The sequence below is a fragment of the Heterodontus francisci genome, chromosome 42 (genome assembly GCF_036365525.1).
Source record: "Heterodontus francisci isolate sHetFra1 chromosome 42, sHetFra1.hap1, whole genome shotgun sequence".
Taxonomy (NCBI): domain Eukaryota; kingdom Metazoa; phylum Chordata; class Chondrichthyes; order Heterodontiformes; family Heterodontidae; genus Heterodontus; species Heterodontus francisci.
Window position 1 is genome coordinate 23,739,418 of NC_090412.1, and position 15,152 is coordinate 23,754,569.

Genomic DNA, 15,152 nt, shown 5'->3' on the forward strand with positions numbered 1-15,152 from the left:
ACTCACCTGACTGAAGTCACAGGAAGAATGGCCACAAGTCTGGGTACTAGAGTACTGTTGGCGCTTGTGAAACTGCAGCCCAGCGAAGGGGAGGAAAATCAGGGGGCTTTCCTTCCCCCCACCCCCTGACCCCACCACCATTTTCACTTGCCTCATGCCTGAACCAGCGAACCAGGTGCCTGGGAGGTAAAAGTCCCGGCAGGCTGTGAAAGAAATATTCCAGAAGGATGTGGCAGGAGGAAGTTCTCCCTACGCTTTGCCAAGCAAATCACCCTGTGCCACTCACCATGCCTCCTGGCAGCTGATGTAACAGCAACACCAAGCCTGCCCTCTGAGACTGGTTACTTGGCACAAAGCAAGGGAACACAACAATGAACCCTAGGAAACAGCCAGAGATAAATGAAATGGGGAGATCTGAAATAACCGGATTATGTTATCTTGGAGTACAAATTCTCCTCAATGCTCTTCCCAGCCCATAATGATCCCGGCCAAGGAGTTGAACTTAGTAGCATTTCTGTCCTTCCTTCATACACAATAAAAATCACAATAAGTAATAGCAATCTTAAAGTAGTAATATTGCTGCTTAGTAAATGGATTTGGTTTGTTGCCTCCCACTGCACAAAGCTCTTCGCACATGGCCTTTGCCTGCAATAATTACTGATGGTTACATAAAAATTTACATAACTGGAACAGACCCATCTTGTTCCATCCATCTGATCCTAGACTCAAGGAAATATCATCAAACACTAGCTCGTATATACATTTCCACCAGGGTAGTCATCCCAGACCTTTGTTTCTAACTCTTTCGAATTTGCCGGTACATTCCTTTGCCAGACTTTTGCAGACATCAACTTTTGCAGGTTAGCCAGCAACGCCCACATCCCATGAATGAATTTTAAAAAGTAGTTAAATCTAAACTGTCTTTTCATTCTCCCTATAATTGAGAGTTTTCCCTCTTTAGAATTAGTAATGTGCTAAATATTAATGTTCAATTTGTCTATATCGTATTAATTCCAAGAGTCCAAAGTTTGCAATTTGAAGTTGTCAAAATCTTGCTGTGCAAACTAAGTTAAAATGTTACATCAATAGTGGGAGGATATTACACAGAACCATAAGAATGAGGCTGTAAATTAAAAGACCCACATGCTTCTGAGCCATGAACTTTAGAAGGACCCAGGTTTAATTCCCATGCTGATCACAGGCAGGGTAGTAGTGGACCTCCTACAATTAGTCTCAGTGCCTGTAGCTTGAATGGTGCAGAGCTGGAGTGCAGAAGCTCGGATTCCCACTCCTGATCACCATTCAGTGACCTCTACTGCAAGGGCAACAATTGGCTTTGTGAGGGGTACAGGAATGGGCTCGCTCGGGACCAGAGGAGGTACAGGACCAGGCTCAGTTGTGATTGGTGTTGCTTTGCCCCCCACCCCCACACACTGATCAAATAGTCTAACAATTAATACTATGCACAAATAATAATTACCATTAACTCAAGGTAGACTACAGTTTGAGGGCAGTGGGAGGGGTGTGGTGCTGGGAAGAGAGCAGGACATGAAATCTTTACCATATGGTGAGGATTGAATGCTGAGCATCTACCCTGAACATTACAAGTAAATAATGGTTTAAAATTAATGAGAAGTTTAATCTAAATTTATGACAAACTGTTTTATTATTCCACATCGCTGCTCGCTGAGATATAAACTTACACAGCTTTCTCAATGGCTCCAATCTCGTTGGACATTCCCAATCCATAGTAACAAAGTGCCCCAAGACCAACAGCTGCTCCTCCAGCTACAAACAATCTTCCTGCGAAGTCAACTGAAACACAACAGCTCAGATTTATCAGAATACACTGTGTTACAAGCGAATTGGATATCGGTAGAATCAAAAGGTCTAGTGAGCACATCAGGCAACACAGTGCGTCAGTTAAGTCTTTCACACACATTAAATGTTGATTTGGGATAATCTAGCCTGATAACTAGGCTGCTTGGCTCCATACTGCATAATGGTCCATAATACAGATTTAATGGGCAATTTTACTCAAGGGTCACCAAGGTAGTAAACATTGAAGTCAGATTAGTCAAAGCATTTTATACAAATGGCAAGAAAGCTTTATCTTGCATCCAACCTGCGAGCACCCACACAGTAGATAGAATTTGGATCTTCATTTAACCCATACTGTACCTTACCCAAATGTTCTCAATATTGACACTTTTATTTTTTAAAAAAAGGGAAGTCTAATTGAAGAATTAAATACCCGACTTGCAGGACCTCATGAAGGATATCAAAATTAAGAGAGAGATGAGGTAAACCAGGAAGGAGCGATTAGCGGTCAGTTGAGGTCCACCCTTATAAGACCGCGGACTGTAAAAGGTGTTTGAGCAAGTAAGGATTGCACAATTTTGACGTCTTGGCAAAGAATGAGGGAGAAGTAGGAGTTGGTCTGATGAGTTTTGCTTCCAAGTAAGGATATGTAGAGGAGAAAGTGTGCAGGACTGGATTTGCAACTTGGGAAGAGGAAAACTGAAGAGGAGCAATGGCCACAGAAGTACAGAATAAATACAGAAAAGATTATAATGGATAGAGAGGGATTAGAAGTGAGAGGATTATCTAACCGCTGACAAGGAACGCAGGGGTGGTGCTGGCACAGCTGCCAATATTGGAGTTCAGCAAGATCTAGACTCTAGAGGTGCTGAGAAAAAGTAAGTTTTTTTGGCATAAAGAGGAAAACCAATTTTCATGTAGGGAGCACTATTATAGGGGTGCTGTAAGGCTCCATTTAAAATAAGAGGCAAGGCCAAGAATATCAAAGCAAGAGCAGCATTAAGGGTGACTCTAATGTAAGGGGTATTTGATCTTTGGTGAACTTGCATGAAGAAAAACAATTTTAAAGAAATATGTTTCCAAGCTCCATGGACATCAAGATGAAGTGACTCATTGCCCTCAGAGAAATGAAGGTTGTGTGCTCTGAAGAATGCTGATGAACATACGATTGGATGATGGAGGAGATCCCTTGAGTTTAGAAGAGAGGTGATCTAACTGAAACATAAAATTCTTAAGGGGTTTGACAGGTTAGATGCTGAGTAAATGTTTCCAATGGCTGGGGAATCTGGAACACAAGGTCACGGTCTCAGAATAAAGGGTTGGCTATAAAGGACTGAGATGAGGAGAAATTTCTACAAAGAGCTGTGTATCTTTGGAATTCTCTAGATGAGAGCGCTGTGGATACTCATTGAGTATATTCAAGACAGAGGTTAATAGACTTTTGGGTACTAAAGGAATTAAAGGATTTGGGGTTAGTGCAGAAAGGTGGAGTTGAGATAAATGATCAGCCATGACCTTGTTGAATGGCATGGCAGGCTCGAAGAGCTTACTCATGCTCTTATTTCTTGTTATGCTCTTGTCACAGAGAAGGAACAGTGTAAGAGATAACAGGGAGCTGGAAAAGCTTAAACTGATGGGAGGTTGGTGAGAGAGTCAGAGGTTGAACCATTAAATACAATACAGGTAGACACTGGGTGAACAGAAGGTGTTCCATTTCTCAGTGCCTTACATTAATGTGCATTGGAGTGCCAAGCTGTCACAAGCACATTTCTTTTACAACACAGAAATTTCCAATTCGCTTCTAGTATCAGATATTTTCAACAAGGACAATCTCCTAAACTGTGGTCTTACATTTGGCTGCAGTCTCCAGTGAAGGCCTCACTGTTTCCTTCATCTTTTCACGCATTGTTTTTGCCCGTCGCACATCAACACGTGACTTGGTGGCATAATTCTGGAACAGAAAAAGGTGGTAGTTAATACTGGTTCAGTAGTATGCATTGTGAAGTGAGAGCGCGTGGCGGTGTGGGGAGGGGAGGGTGGGGGCGCCAGAGCACGTGGGGGGTGCAGCAAAAGAGCTGGGGGCGGGGGCACTTGTAGTCTGCAGCCGAGGTTGCCCTTTGGTGACATTATCCAGAGCACGAGATCAGTTTAGTTAGGTCAGGGACAATATCCAGTATTTTCACTCCAGCTTTATCGCTCCAAATCTGCTAAGGAGTCGTCCAATTGTCTGTTCAATATAAAAGTATTCATGGGCCGTCCTGTTTAGAGCCTGCCAGAAACTCCAAACTTTAGGCCCTGATCCAATCCTCCTTTCAAAGGATGGCCATTCACCTCCAAACTGACAGCGTGCAGCCTCAGTGTTCCACCTGACACTCAGCTGAGCATCAAACCACACAAAACAACCCATCAAAATGGTCTACGCCCATGTCTGAAGCATTGCCTGTCTCCAGTTATATCTCAAACCCCACTCAAATCATTCATATCTGTCACCTGCAAAGATGATTACCTCCACCAACACTTCTACCGCACTCTACCATACATAAATTACAGGAACATAAGAAAAGGCCAGGAGTAGGCCACTCAGCCTTTTGAGCCTGCTCTGCCATTCAATAAGATCATGGGTGATGGTCTACCTCAGCTACACCTACCCATGTTAGCCATGCATCTCGATTTCCTTAGTATCTAAAAATCTAGCAATCTTTGGCTCGAACGTACTCAATGACTGGGTATCCACAGCCTTCTGTGGTACTGAATTATAAGGTTCACGAAGTTTGAGTGAAAAAGTTTCTCATCTTGGTGCTAAATAGGTGACCCCTTATTGAGACTGTGACCCTGGTGTTCTAGACTCCTCAGCCCAGGGCAACATTTTTTCAGCATCTACCCTGTTAAGCCCTCTAAGAATTTTATGTTTCAATGAAATCACCTCCCATTCTTCTTAACTCTGGGGAATTTAGGCCTAGCATACTCAATCTTGCCTCATAGGACAATCTCCTCATTGCAGGAATCACTCCTTTGTTGCACTCCCTCCAAGGCAAGTATACCATTCCTTAGCTAAGGCGGCCAAAACTGTAACTAGTAATCCAGGTTTAGTCTCAAAGCCCTATACAATTGCAGTAAGACTTATTTACTGTTATACACCAATTCCTTTGTAATAAAAGTTTCCATACCATATCCTTTTCTAGTTTCTTGCTGTATCTGCATGTTAATTTGTGATTCATGTACAAGGGCACCCAGATCCCTGTGAATACCATCATTTCCCAGGCTCCACATTGAATAAAAAAAATCAGCTTTTCTATTTTTCCTACCAAAGTGGATAATGTCACACTTCCCCACATTATATTCTATGTGCCATGTCTTCGCCCACTTTACAGTCTATACTCTTATGTGGGAAGTAAGTTGTGAGTAAGACACAACTTTGTACCATCAGCAAACTTGGATACATTACACTCAGTCCTCTCACCTAAAGTGATAGAGACTGCAAATAGGCACATGCACCAATCCTCGTGGTACCTCGCTAGCTAAGCCCGTCAATTCGAAAATGGCCTGTTTATTCCTACTCTGTTTTCTGTCCATTAACCAATCCTCAATTCATGCCAACATATTACCTCCCAATCCAATGAGCTCTAATCCTGTATAATAACTGATTGGATTTTCAAAACACTACCACACAAATACACTACATCCACTGGCTCCTCCTTATCTATTCTGCTGGTTACAGCCAAATAAAAATAAATTTGTCAAACACAATTTCCTTTCCACAAACCCTTGTTGACTCTGCCTAATATGATTTAAGTGTCCTGTTATCACATACCTGTAAATTCTAGCATTTTCCCTGCAACTGCTGTCAGGCTAACTAGCCTCTCGTTCCCAGTTATGCCCAGTAAAGGCAGATCATATTCCTAACTTTTTGGATATGAACTTTATTCAATGTGGACGCTTTGAAATTGACTTTTCCTTTAAAAAAAAAGTGGACAATGTGCTGTAAAGATGGCTGCCAAAGATTAGATGACTTGGCCTGTGCATTCAAAAACTGTCTTACTGTCTCCAAAGGACAAAAGGATACATTCCAGACTAAGAAGCACCAGCTATACCCATCCTGAAACCATCAAGAAACATTCATGAATTGAATGGGTTTCTTCTGAGACAACAAAACATTCATCCTGAGGGGGTGGGTGGGAGGGTGATGTTAAGACATTCAACAAAACCAGGGTGAATAGGTGAAGTAGCCACATCAGAACAGAATATACTCTATGAATTCATCCTTCACATTGCCAGCTTTGTTTGCCCAGCCTAGTTGAAGATTAAAGTCCCCCATGATTATGGTATTACATTTAATTACATGCACGTCCAACTTCCTGATTTATACTCCAGCTGAGGCTACAACTACTGTTAGGGGGCCTATAAACAACTCCCAGTATTTTGGTTGTTTCTTTGTTTCAACCAAATTGATTCTGCACCTTGATTTTCCGAGCCAGGATCCTTTGTCTCCGTCTTTATTCCATCCTTTATCAGCTCATCCAGAACTCCACTATTTGTCTCCTATTTTATGCAAAAGCTGAGATCTTTTGCCTTTATCCTTGGCAATAGCCAAGGGCTCGCCAGCCTTCAGTGAATGGACTTCAAAATCTTAAGTAACAAACACATTCATAGCATCGTACCACCCAACCCTGGCCATGCCATTCAACCCTAGTTCCCTGCCTGCATCCTCCACTCTTTGAACTTTCCACTTATCTGCACTCCACCCACAATGACAGTACATTTAGTCACCTTGCCCCATATCTCTGGAAGTCTCTCCAAATGGTAAATCTTCAGCTTAATTAATGAGATTAGAGTAATTCAACCAGTACTTGATTCGACAAGCACCATAAACATTAGAAGCTGCAGTGCCAGGAAGAAAAAATCTAACCACCCACATCTGGCCTTCAACAGCACCAGTGCCAAGTTTCCACATCTTCAATTTTTTAAGGGTCGACAATGACCAAAAACTAACAGTCACATGAACATCGTGGCTACGACAGAGGCTGAGCAAAATGGCTTACCTACTGCCCCCTCAAAGCTGCACCTACAAGTTAGTGATGTGGTGAAATAGTAATCAATTGCTTGAATGGTTGACATCATCTCAGTCTGCTTTATCAGCAGCCCAGCCACTAGACTCAACATGAACCCTCTCCTGCAATGTGCCTGGAGAATGTACTACTTACAGGATCCGCTGCAACAATTCACCAAGCTTACTTCAACAGCACCTCCCAGCCATGCGGCATGTACCACCAGGAACGTTTACATAGGAAAACATTCCAGGGCATTTCACTAGAGCATAATCAGACAAATAAAGACACCAGCCAAAGGAGATAATAAAGGTGATTAAAGGCTTAGTCAAAGAAGTAGGTTTTAAGGAGAGTCTTAAAAGGAGAGAGAAATAGACATTTTTAGACAGCGAATTCTAGAGCTTAGGGCCCAGAACCTAAAGACACATGTGCCAATGATGAGGTGAAAGAAGTGAGGGATGGACAAAGGGCCAGAGTTGGACTAACAGAGATCTTGGAAAGCTGTAGGTTACTGAGATAGGGAGGGGCAAGGCCATGGAGGAATTTCAACATCAGGATGATAATTTTAAAATGGAGGGGTTGATGGACCAGGGGATCAATTTATGTCAGTGAGCACAGTGCAAGGGGTGCGTGGGATTTGGTGCGAGTAGGATCGAGGCAGCAGAGTTCAACTTTATGAAGGTGAGAAATGGGAGGCCAGTCAGAGAAGCTGTCGAGTCTGAAGGTTACAAAAGCATGGATGAAGGCTCCGGCAGGTGAGCTGAGGCAGGAGTGGAGATGCATATTGTTAGATAGGTGGAAGTATGCAGCCTTTGTGAAGGAGAAAATATGGGATTAGTCAAATAGGACAGCAAGACTGTGAAAAGACTGGTGCAGTCTGACACACTGACCAGGGAGGAGGTCTGCATCAGCGGTGAAGGAACAGAATTTGCAGCAATGGCTTCAGTCTTTCCAATGTTCAATTGGAGGAAATGGTGGTTCGTCCAGGACTGGCTGTCTGGCATGCAGTATTACAACACAGAGCAGTGGCAAGTGGTAGAGCTGGGTGTTGTCAACATACATGCACGAGAAATAAGAGGGAAACCAATGATTGAACTTGGTGGACTGCAAGGTAGTATCTCAGAGATGGGATTAGAAGCCACTGCAGGAGATTCTCTAAGACAGGATCGATAAGAGTGAACAATAGCAGCAATGCGATAGGAACACCAGCTTTTCCAATTTCCCTTTAAAGCACAAACTGCTCTGTCTTGGACACGAGGGGGAGCCAGTGGATGTAGTTTATTTGGACTTTCAGAAGGCTTTCGACAAAGTACCACATAAGAGATCAGCATGTAAAATTAAAGTGCATGGGACTGGGGGTAGTAAAGCGCAATGGATAGAAAATTGGTTGGCAGACAGGAAATAAAGAGTGGGGATAAATGGGTCTTTTTCCAAATGGCAGGCATTGACCAGTGGGGTACCACAGGGATTGGTGCTAGGACCCCAGCTATTCACAATATATATTAATGATTTAGATGAGGGAACTAAATGTAATATCTCCAAATTTGCAGATGACACAAAACTAGGTGGGAGGGTGAGTTGTGAGGAGGATGCAGAGAGGCTTCAGGTGATTTGGGCAAGTTGAGTGAGTGGGCTAATGCATGGCAGATGCAGTATAATGTGGATAAATGTGAGGTTATCCACTTTGGTAGCAAAAACAGGAAGACAGATTATCTGAACGGCTATAAACAGAGAGAGGAATATGCAGCGAGACCTGGGTGTTCTCATACACCAGTCACTAAAGGTAAGCATGCAGGTCAACAGGCGGTTAAAAAGGCAAATGGTATGTTGGCCTTCATAGCGAGAGGATTCGAGTACAGGAGCAGGGATGTCTTGCTGCAATTATACAGGGCCTTGGTGAGGCCACACCTGGAATATTGTGCGCAGTTTTGGTCTCCTTATCTGAGGAAGGATGTTCTTGCTATAGAGAGAGTGCAGCGAAGGTTTACCAGACTGATTCCTGGGATGTCGGGACTGATGTATGAGGAGAGATTGAGTCGGTTAGGATTAGATTCGCTGGAATTCAGAAGATTGAGGGGGGAATCTCAGAAACCTATAAAATTCTAACAGGACTTGACAGGGTAGATGCTGGAAGGATGTTCCCGATGGTGGGGGAGTCCAGAACCAGGGGTCAGAGTCTAAGGATACGGGGTAAACCTTTCAGCACCTAGATGAGGAGAAATTTCTTCACCCAGACAGTGGTGAGCCTGTGGAATTCGCTACCACAGAAAGCAGTTGAGGCCAAAACATTCTATGTTTTCACGGAGGAGTTAGATATAGCTCTTGGGTCTAAAGGGATCAAAGGGTATGGGGCGAAAGCGGGAACAGGTTATTGAGTTGGATGATCAGCCATGATTATAATGAATGGCGCAGCAGGCTCAAAGTGCCGAATGGCCTACTCCTGCTCTTATTTTCTATGTTTCTACCTACTCAAGTGGGCACAGCATGTTCTTCATTATTGAATCATGATTTAATTCTAGAGACAACTTTGACTCACCTGCTTGGGTTGCAGAAGCCATTGAGTAGTTTTCAGGTTGCAACTCTTCCATGCTGGACTCCCCTGGGTGAGAACAGGCCGCAGGCTCAGTGCTGGTAAATTCCTCAGACAAGCGAACCTTGCCGCCAACATGTTGTCACAGCATCTAAATCTGATCAGTAACTGCCAAGAAAGCAAAGGGACTATGTTAGGACCCTACAGAGATTGCAAACACCTAACAATGGTGGTTTTCAGTGAGCAATATTGCTGAGTTACTCCTCGGAAACTCCATGTTAGAGAAACTTTTGATGAGTATAAGGAGACTGTGAGTTCAGTGAGTTAATAATATGAATAATTTCACTTGAAGGAATTTGTGTTTCTCTAAATTCTGATCAACGCAGTTAGAACACCAACAACTGAAGATTTTTATTCCTCTGTGAAGGACATTGCGTGATAAAAGTGCAATATCTCCTTCATTAGTACAAATAAATCTCTGATCATAGCTTGTTTAGTCATCTGGTTTGATAACAGGAGATCATCTCTGCCTATTTCGCCTGCTGTGTACAGTTACTAACTTAAAACATATACAATTAGATCATACCTCTATACGACAGTACAATTCCAAACAGATGAGAAAATTGAGGAAGCCAGATGAGAGGGGTTATGGCCTATCGTGTATGACGCAACTGAGGTCAGAAAGAACAGGAGAGGGGTAAATCAGAGGGCAGCGATGCTCAGCTAGAGTTTGAAAAGCCTGCAGCTGCTGTACAAAAAGATAGACGAAAGGTCTTCATTGTTTTGTGGTCCAGACAAAGAATAAATTAGAGTTGGAAACAAAATAATCTAAATGTGTTACATCAAGGAATATTATACCCTGGAAAACAGTGTTACAAGATACACAGTCCTTCCAGTAAGTCTATCAGCTTGGCTCAGTTGGTAACGCTCCTGCCTCGGAACTAGAGCAGGTTGCTGATTCAAGTACAGTCTGGGGTTCCAGAACTCCAGGACCGTATATTGAGGGACAGCTGTCGGAAGTGTTGTCCTGTGCACAGGGCATTATCCAGTGCTTTGGCTGCCATTTCAAGTGATTCGCCTGGTGCTCAAGATTCCAGGGTGCCACACAAACAACTGGGATTTCTCCAGTACCCTATCCAGAAATTCTCCAAAAGCAGATTAACTGATTATTCAATTCACTGCTGCTGGTGAGATCTCACTTTGCACAGAATGCCCACTCGCCTTACAAGTAAATAACATGATAAAACACTGGCTTTCCTGAAATGTGATTGAGAAAAGTTACAGCAAAATATCATTACAAAACAGCTCCTTCTAGTTATGAAGAAAGAGCTCACATGCAACAATGACAGGAGGAGGTGACCTCAAGCACAAACAAAATGATGCAAGAGACATCTAGTTTGATTCTGCATCAGAGTAGCATTTAGTGCTGAGGACAACAATAAGCACATGATGCAACACTGTGTCACAGTCAGATGCTTCCTACAACTGCAATTCTGGCCTTCCAATTAGTACAGAATGAGGCCAAAGGATTAACAAACACAGGAACATAAATTCAGGACTTCAAAAAGTAGCATGTGAAAGGGTATTGGAATCAAATTCACAAGTACTCGTAGGACTGTTTATATTCTGATTTCAGACTGGTGAACAGAGGATCACTGGCTGATGTGGTTGGAAACCAACCTGAAGGTCACTGACTCGAAACGTTAACTCTGCTTCTCGTTCCACAGATGCTGCCAGACCTGCTGAGTGGTTCCAGCATTACTTGTTTTTATTTCAGATTTCCAGCATCTGCAGTATTTTGCTTTTATTAACCAACCAACCTGCCCTGGCACAGAAACCACAACACTGTTTCTACCAGTGCACAAGTGGATACACAACCCCATCACACAAACCCCACCCCGGGTGGGTATACACACCCCCTGTCTCAACCACCCCTCCATCCTCGCCAGCTGGGTACACACGCCACCCATCACAACTCCCCCTCCCCCTGGGTGAGTGCACAAAACCCCTATTACGTATCCTCTATCTCCCTCTCGCTCCTCCAGTGGGTACACACACCCCATTCCCCTGATCCCTCCCCCAGGTGGGGACACAGTCCAAGTCTCCCTCCTCCTCCTCCAGTCAGTACACACTCTCCCCAGGCCTCACCACTCTGTCCGGCTGCGGCGCACCTTCAGCCTCCGCTTCCTTTTCTGGATTGTTCTTCCACTTATTCTGCGCATGCGTCACACCAGCACTTCAATTCCCGGAATGCCTGAAGGCAGCGGGAGATCACGTGCTGGGTGAACCCTTTTGTGATTGGTGGGTGGGGAGACGTCATCAGTTGTCGCCTGTGATTCGTTCCCAGCAGGAAACCAAACTGTTTCCCCGGCAACAAGGCCTGAGAGAGGCTTCGCCGCTATTGCTCCTTCCATCCCTCCTCATCCTGCCTGCACTTCCCAACCTCTCCCCACCTCAAACACTCTCCTCATCCTCCCTGCACCTCCCAACCCCCTTCTCCCCACCCCCTTCTCCCCACCCCTCCTCATCCCCTCTCTACCCCTCCTCATCCCCTCTCTACCCCTCCTCATCCCCTCTCTACCCCTCCTCATCCCCTCTCTACCCCTCCTCATCCCCTCTCTACCCCTCCTCATCCCCTCTCTACCCCTCCTCACCCCTCTCTACCCCTCCCCATCCCCTCTCTACCCCTCCTCATCCCCTCTCTACCCCTCTCTACCCCTCCTCTTCCCCTCCTCTTCCCCTCTCTACCCCTCCTCATCCCCTCTCTACCCCTCCTCAACCCCTCCTCATCCTCTCTCCCCACCCCAACTCCCCTCCCTCATCCTCCCCACCCATCCTCATCCCCCCACCCATCCTCATCCTCCCACCCATCCTCATCCTCCCACCCATCCTCATCCTCACTCCACGCCTCCTCATCCCCTCTCCTCACCCCAACACCATCCCTCCACCCGTCCTCACTCCCCTCCACCAATTCTCATCCCCTCTCCCCACCCCCCTCCACCCCTTCTCATCCCCTCCACCCCTTCTCATCCCCTCCACCCCTTCTCATCCCCTCCACCCCTTCTCATCCCCTCCATCCCCTCTCTCCACCCCTTCTCCCCACCACCTCCGCCCTTCCTCCCCACCACCTCCGCCCCTCCTCCCCGCCTCCTCCGCCCCGTCTCCTCCCCGCCTCCTCCGCCCCGTCTCCTCCCCGCCTCCTCCGCCCCGTCTCCTCCCCGCCTCCTCCGCCCCGTCTCCTCCCCGCCTCCTCCGCCCCGTCTCCCCGCCTCCTCCGCCCCGTCTCCTCCCCGCCTCCTCCGCCCCGTCTCCTCCCCGCCTCCTCCGCCCCGTCTCCTCCCCGCCTCCTCCGCCCCGTCTCCTCCCCGCCTCCTCCGCCCCTTCTCCTCCCCGCCTCCTCCGCCCCTTCTCCTCCCGCCTCCTCCGCCCCTTCTCCTCCCCGGCCCCTTCTCCTCCCCGCCTCCTTCGCCCCTTCTCCTCCCCGCCTCCTTCGCCCCTTCTCCTCCCCGCCTCCTCCGCCCCTTCTCCTCCCCGCCTCCTCCGCCCCTTCTCCTCCCCGCCTCCTCCGCCCCTTCTCATCCCTTCTCATCCCCTCTCCCCACCCCTTCTCATCCCCTCTCCCCACCCCTTCTCATCCCCTCCTCCCCACCCCTTCTCATCCCTCTCCCCACCCCTTCTCATCGCCTCTCCCACCCTTTCTCATCCCCTCTCCCCACCCCTTCTCATCCCCTCTCCCCACCCCTTCTCATCCCCTCTCCCCACCCCTTCTCATCCCCTCTCCCCACCCCTTCTCATCCCCTCTCCCCACCCCTTCTCATCCCCTCTCCCCACCCCCTCTCCCCACCCCTTCTCATCCCCTCTCCCCACCCCTTCTCATCCCCTCTCCCCACCCCTTCTCCCCGCCACCTCCGCCCCTTCTCCCCGCCTCCTCGCCCCTTCTCCTCCCGCCTCCTCCGCCCCTTCTCCTCCCCGCCTCCTCCTCCCCGCCTCCTCCTCCCCGCCTCCTCCTCCCCGCCTCCTCCTCCCCGCCTCCTCCTCCCCGCCTCCTCCGCCCCGCCTCCTCCGCCCCGCCTCCTCCGCCCCTTCTCCTCCGCCCTTCTCCTCCCCGCCTCCTCCGCCCCTTCTCCTCCCCGCCTCCTCCCCGCCTCTTCCGCCCCTTCTCCTCCCCTTCTCCTCCCCTTCTCCTCCCCTTCTCCTCCGCCCTTCTCCGCCCCTCCTCCGCCCTTTCTCCTCCCCGCCTCCTCCGCCCCTTCTCCGCCCTTCTCCTCCCGCCTCCTCCGCCCCTTCTCCTCCCCGCCTCCTCCGCCCCTTCTCCTCCCCGCCTCCTCCGCCCCTTCTCCTCCCCGCCTCCTCCGCCCCTCCTCCGCCCCTTCTCCTCCTCCGCCCCTTCTCCTCCTCCGCCCCTTCTTCTCCCCGCCTCTCCGCCCCTTCTCCTCCCCGCCTCCTCCGCCCCTTCTCCTCCCCGCCTCCTCCGCCCCTTCTCCTCCTCCGCCCCTTCTCCTCCCCGCCTCCTCCGCCCCTTCTCCTCCCCGCCTCCTCCGCTCCTTCTCCTCCCCGCCTCCTCCGCCCCTTCTCCTCCCCGCCTCCTTCGCCCCTTCTCCTCCCCGCCTCCTCCGCCCCTTCTCCTCCCCGCCTCCTCCGCCCCTTCTCCTCCCCGCCTCCTCCGCCCCTTCTCCTCCCCGCCTCCTCCGCCCCTTCTCCGCCCCTTCTCCTCCCCGCCTCCTCCGCCCCTTCTCCGTCCCGCCTCCTCCGCCCCGCCTCCTCCCCGCCTCCTCCGCCCCGCCTCCGCCCCGCCTCCTCCGCCCCGCCTCCTCCGCCCCTTCTCCTCCCCGCCTCCTCCGCCCCTTCTCCTCCCCGCCTCCTCCTCCCCGCCTCCTCCGCCCCTTCTCCTCCCCGCCTCCTCCGCCCCTTCTCCTCTCCACCCTTCTCCTCCCCGCCTCCTCCGCCCCTTCTCCTCCCCGCCTCCTCCGCCCCTCCTCCTCCTCGCCCCCTCCGCCCCTCCTCCTCCCCGCCTCCTCCGCCCCTTCTCCTCCTCGCCTCCTCCTCCCCGCCTCTCCTCCCCGCCTCCTCCTCCCCGCCTCCTCCTCCCCGCCTCCTCCTCCCCGCCTCCTCCTCCCCGCCTCCTCCTCCCCGCCTCCTCCTCCCCGCCTCCTCCGCCCCTTCTCTCCGCCCCTTCTCCTCCCCGCCTCCTCCGCCCCTTCTCCTCCCGCCTCCTCCGCCCCTTCTCCTCCCCGCCTCCTCCGCCCCTTCTCCTCCCCGCCTCCTCCGCCCCTTCTCTCCCCGCCTCCTCCGCCCCTTCTCCTCCCCGCCTCCTCCGCCCCTTCTCATCCCCTCTCCCACCCTTCTCATCCCCTCTCCCACCCTCATCCTCTCCCCCCTTCTCATCCCCTCTCCCCACCCTTCTCATCCCTCTCCCCACCCTTCTCATCCCTCTCCCCACCCCTTCTCATCCCCTCTCCCACCCCTTCTCATCCCTCTCCCCACCCCTTTCTCCCTCTCCCCTTCTCATCCTCTCCCCACCCCTTCTCATCCCCTCTCCCCACCCCTTCTCATCCCTCTCCCCACCCCTTCTCATCCCCTCTCCCCACCCCTTCTCATCCCCTCTCCCCACCCCTTCTCATCCCCTCTCCCCACCCTTCTCATCCCTCTCCCCACCCTTCTCATCCCCTCTCCCCACCCCTTCTCATCCCCTCTCCCCACCCCTTCTCATCCCCTCTCCCCACCCCTTCTCATCCCCTCTCCCCACCCCTTCTCAT

At 49.7% G+C, this 15,152-nt stretch overlaps 1 protein-coding gene across 1 annotated transcript in view; it reads right to left on the reverse strand.

Annotated features, from left to right (window-relative positions):
* The window catches only part of ghitm (growth hormone inducible transmembrane protein), a 32,276-nt gene extending 20,625 nt beyond the window's left edge, over window positions 1-11,651 (reverse strand). Inside the window, exons 1-4 of the mRNA XM_068020221.1 lie at window positions 11,545-11,651; window positions 9,403-9,564; window positions 3,673-3,772; window positions 1,704-1,815 (exon numbers count right to left, since the gene is read on the reverse strand). Coding sequence (XP_067876322.1) covers window positions 1,704-1,815; window positions 3,673-3,772; window positions 9,403-9,534 — 344 coding nt within the window. The 5' untranslated portion in view covers window positions 9,535-9,564; window positions 11,545-11,651. The remainder of the gene's footprint in view (window positions 1-1,703; window positions 1,816-3,672; window positions 3,773-9,402; window positions 9,565-11,544) is intronic.
* Between the last annotated feature and the right edge of the window lie 3,501 nt (window positions 11,652-15,152).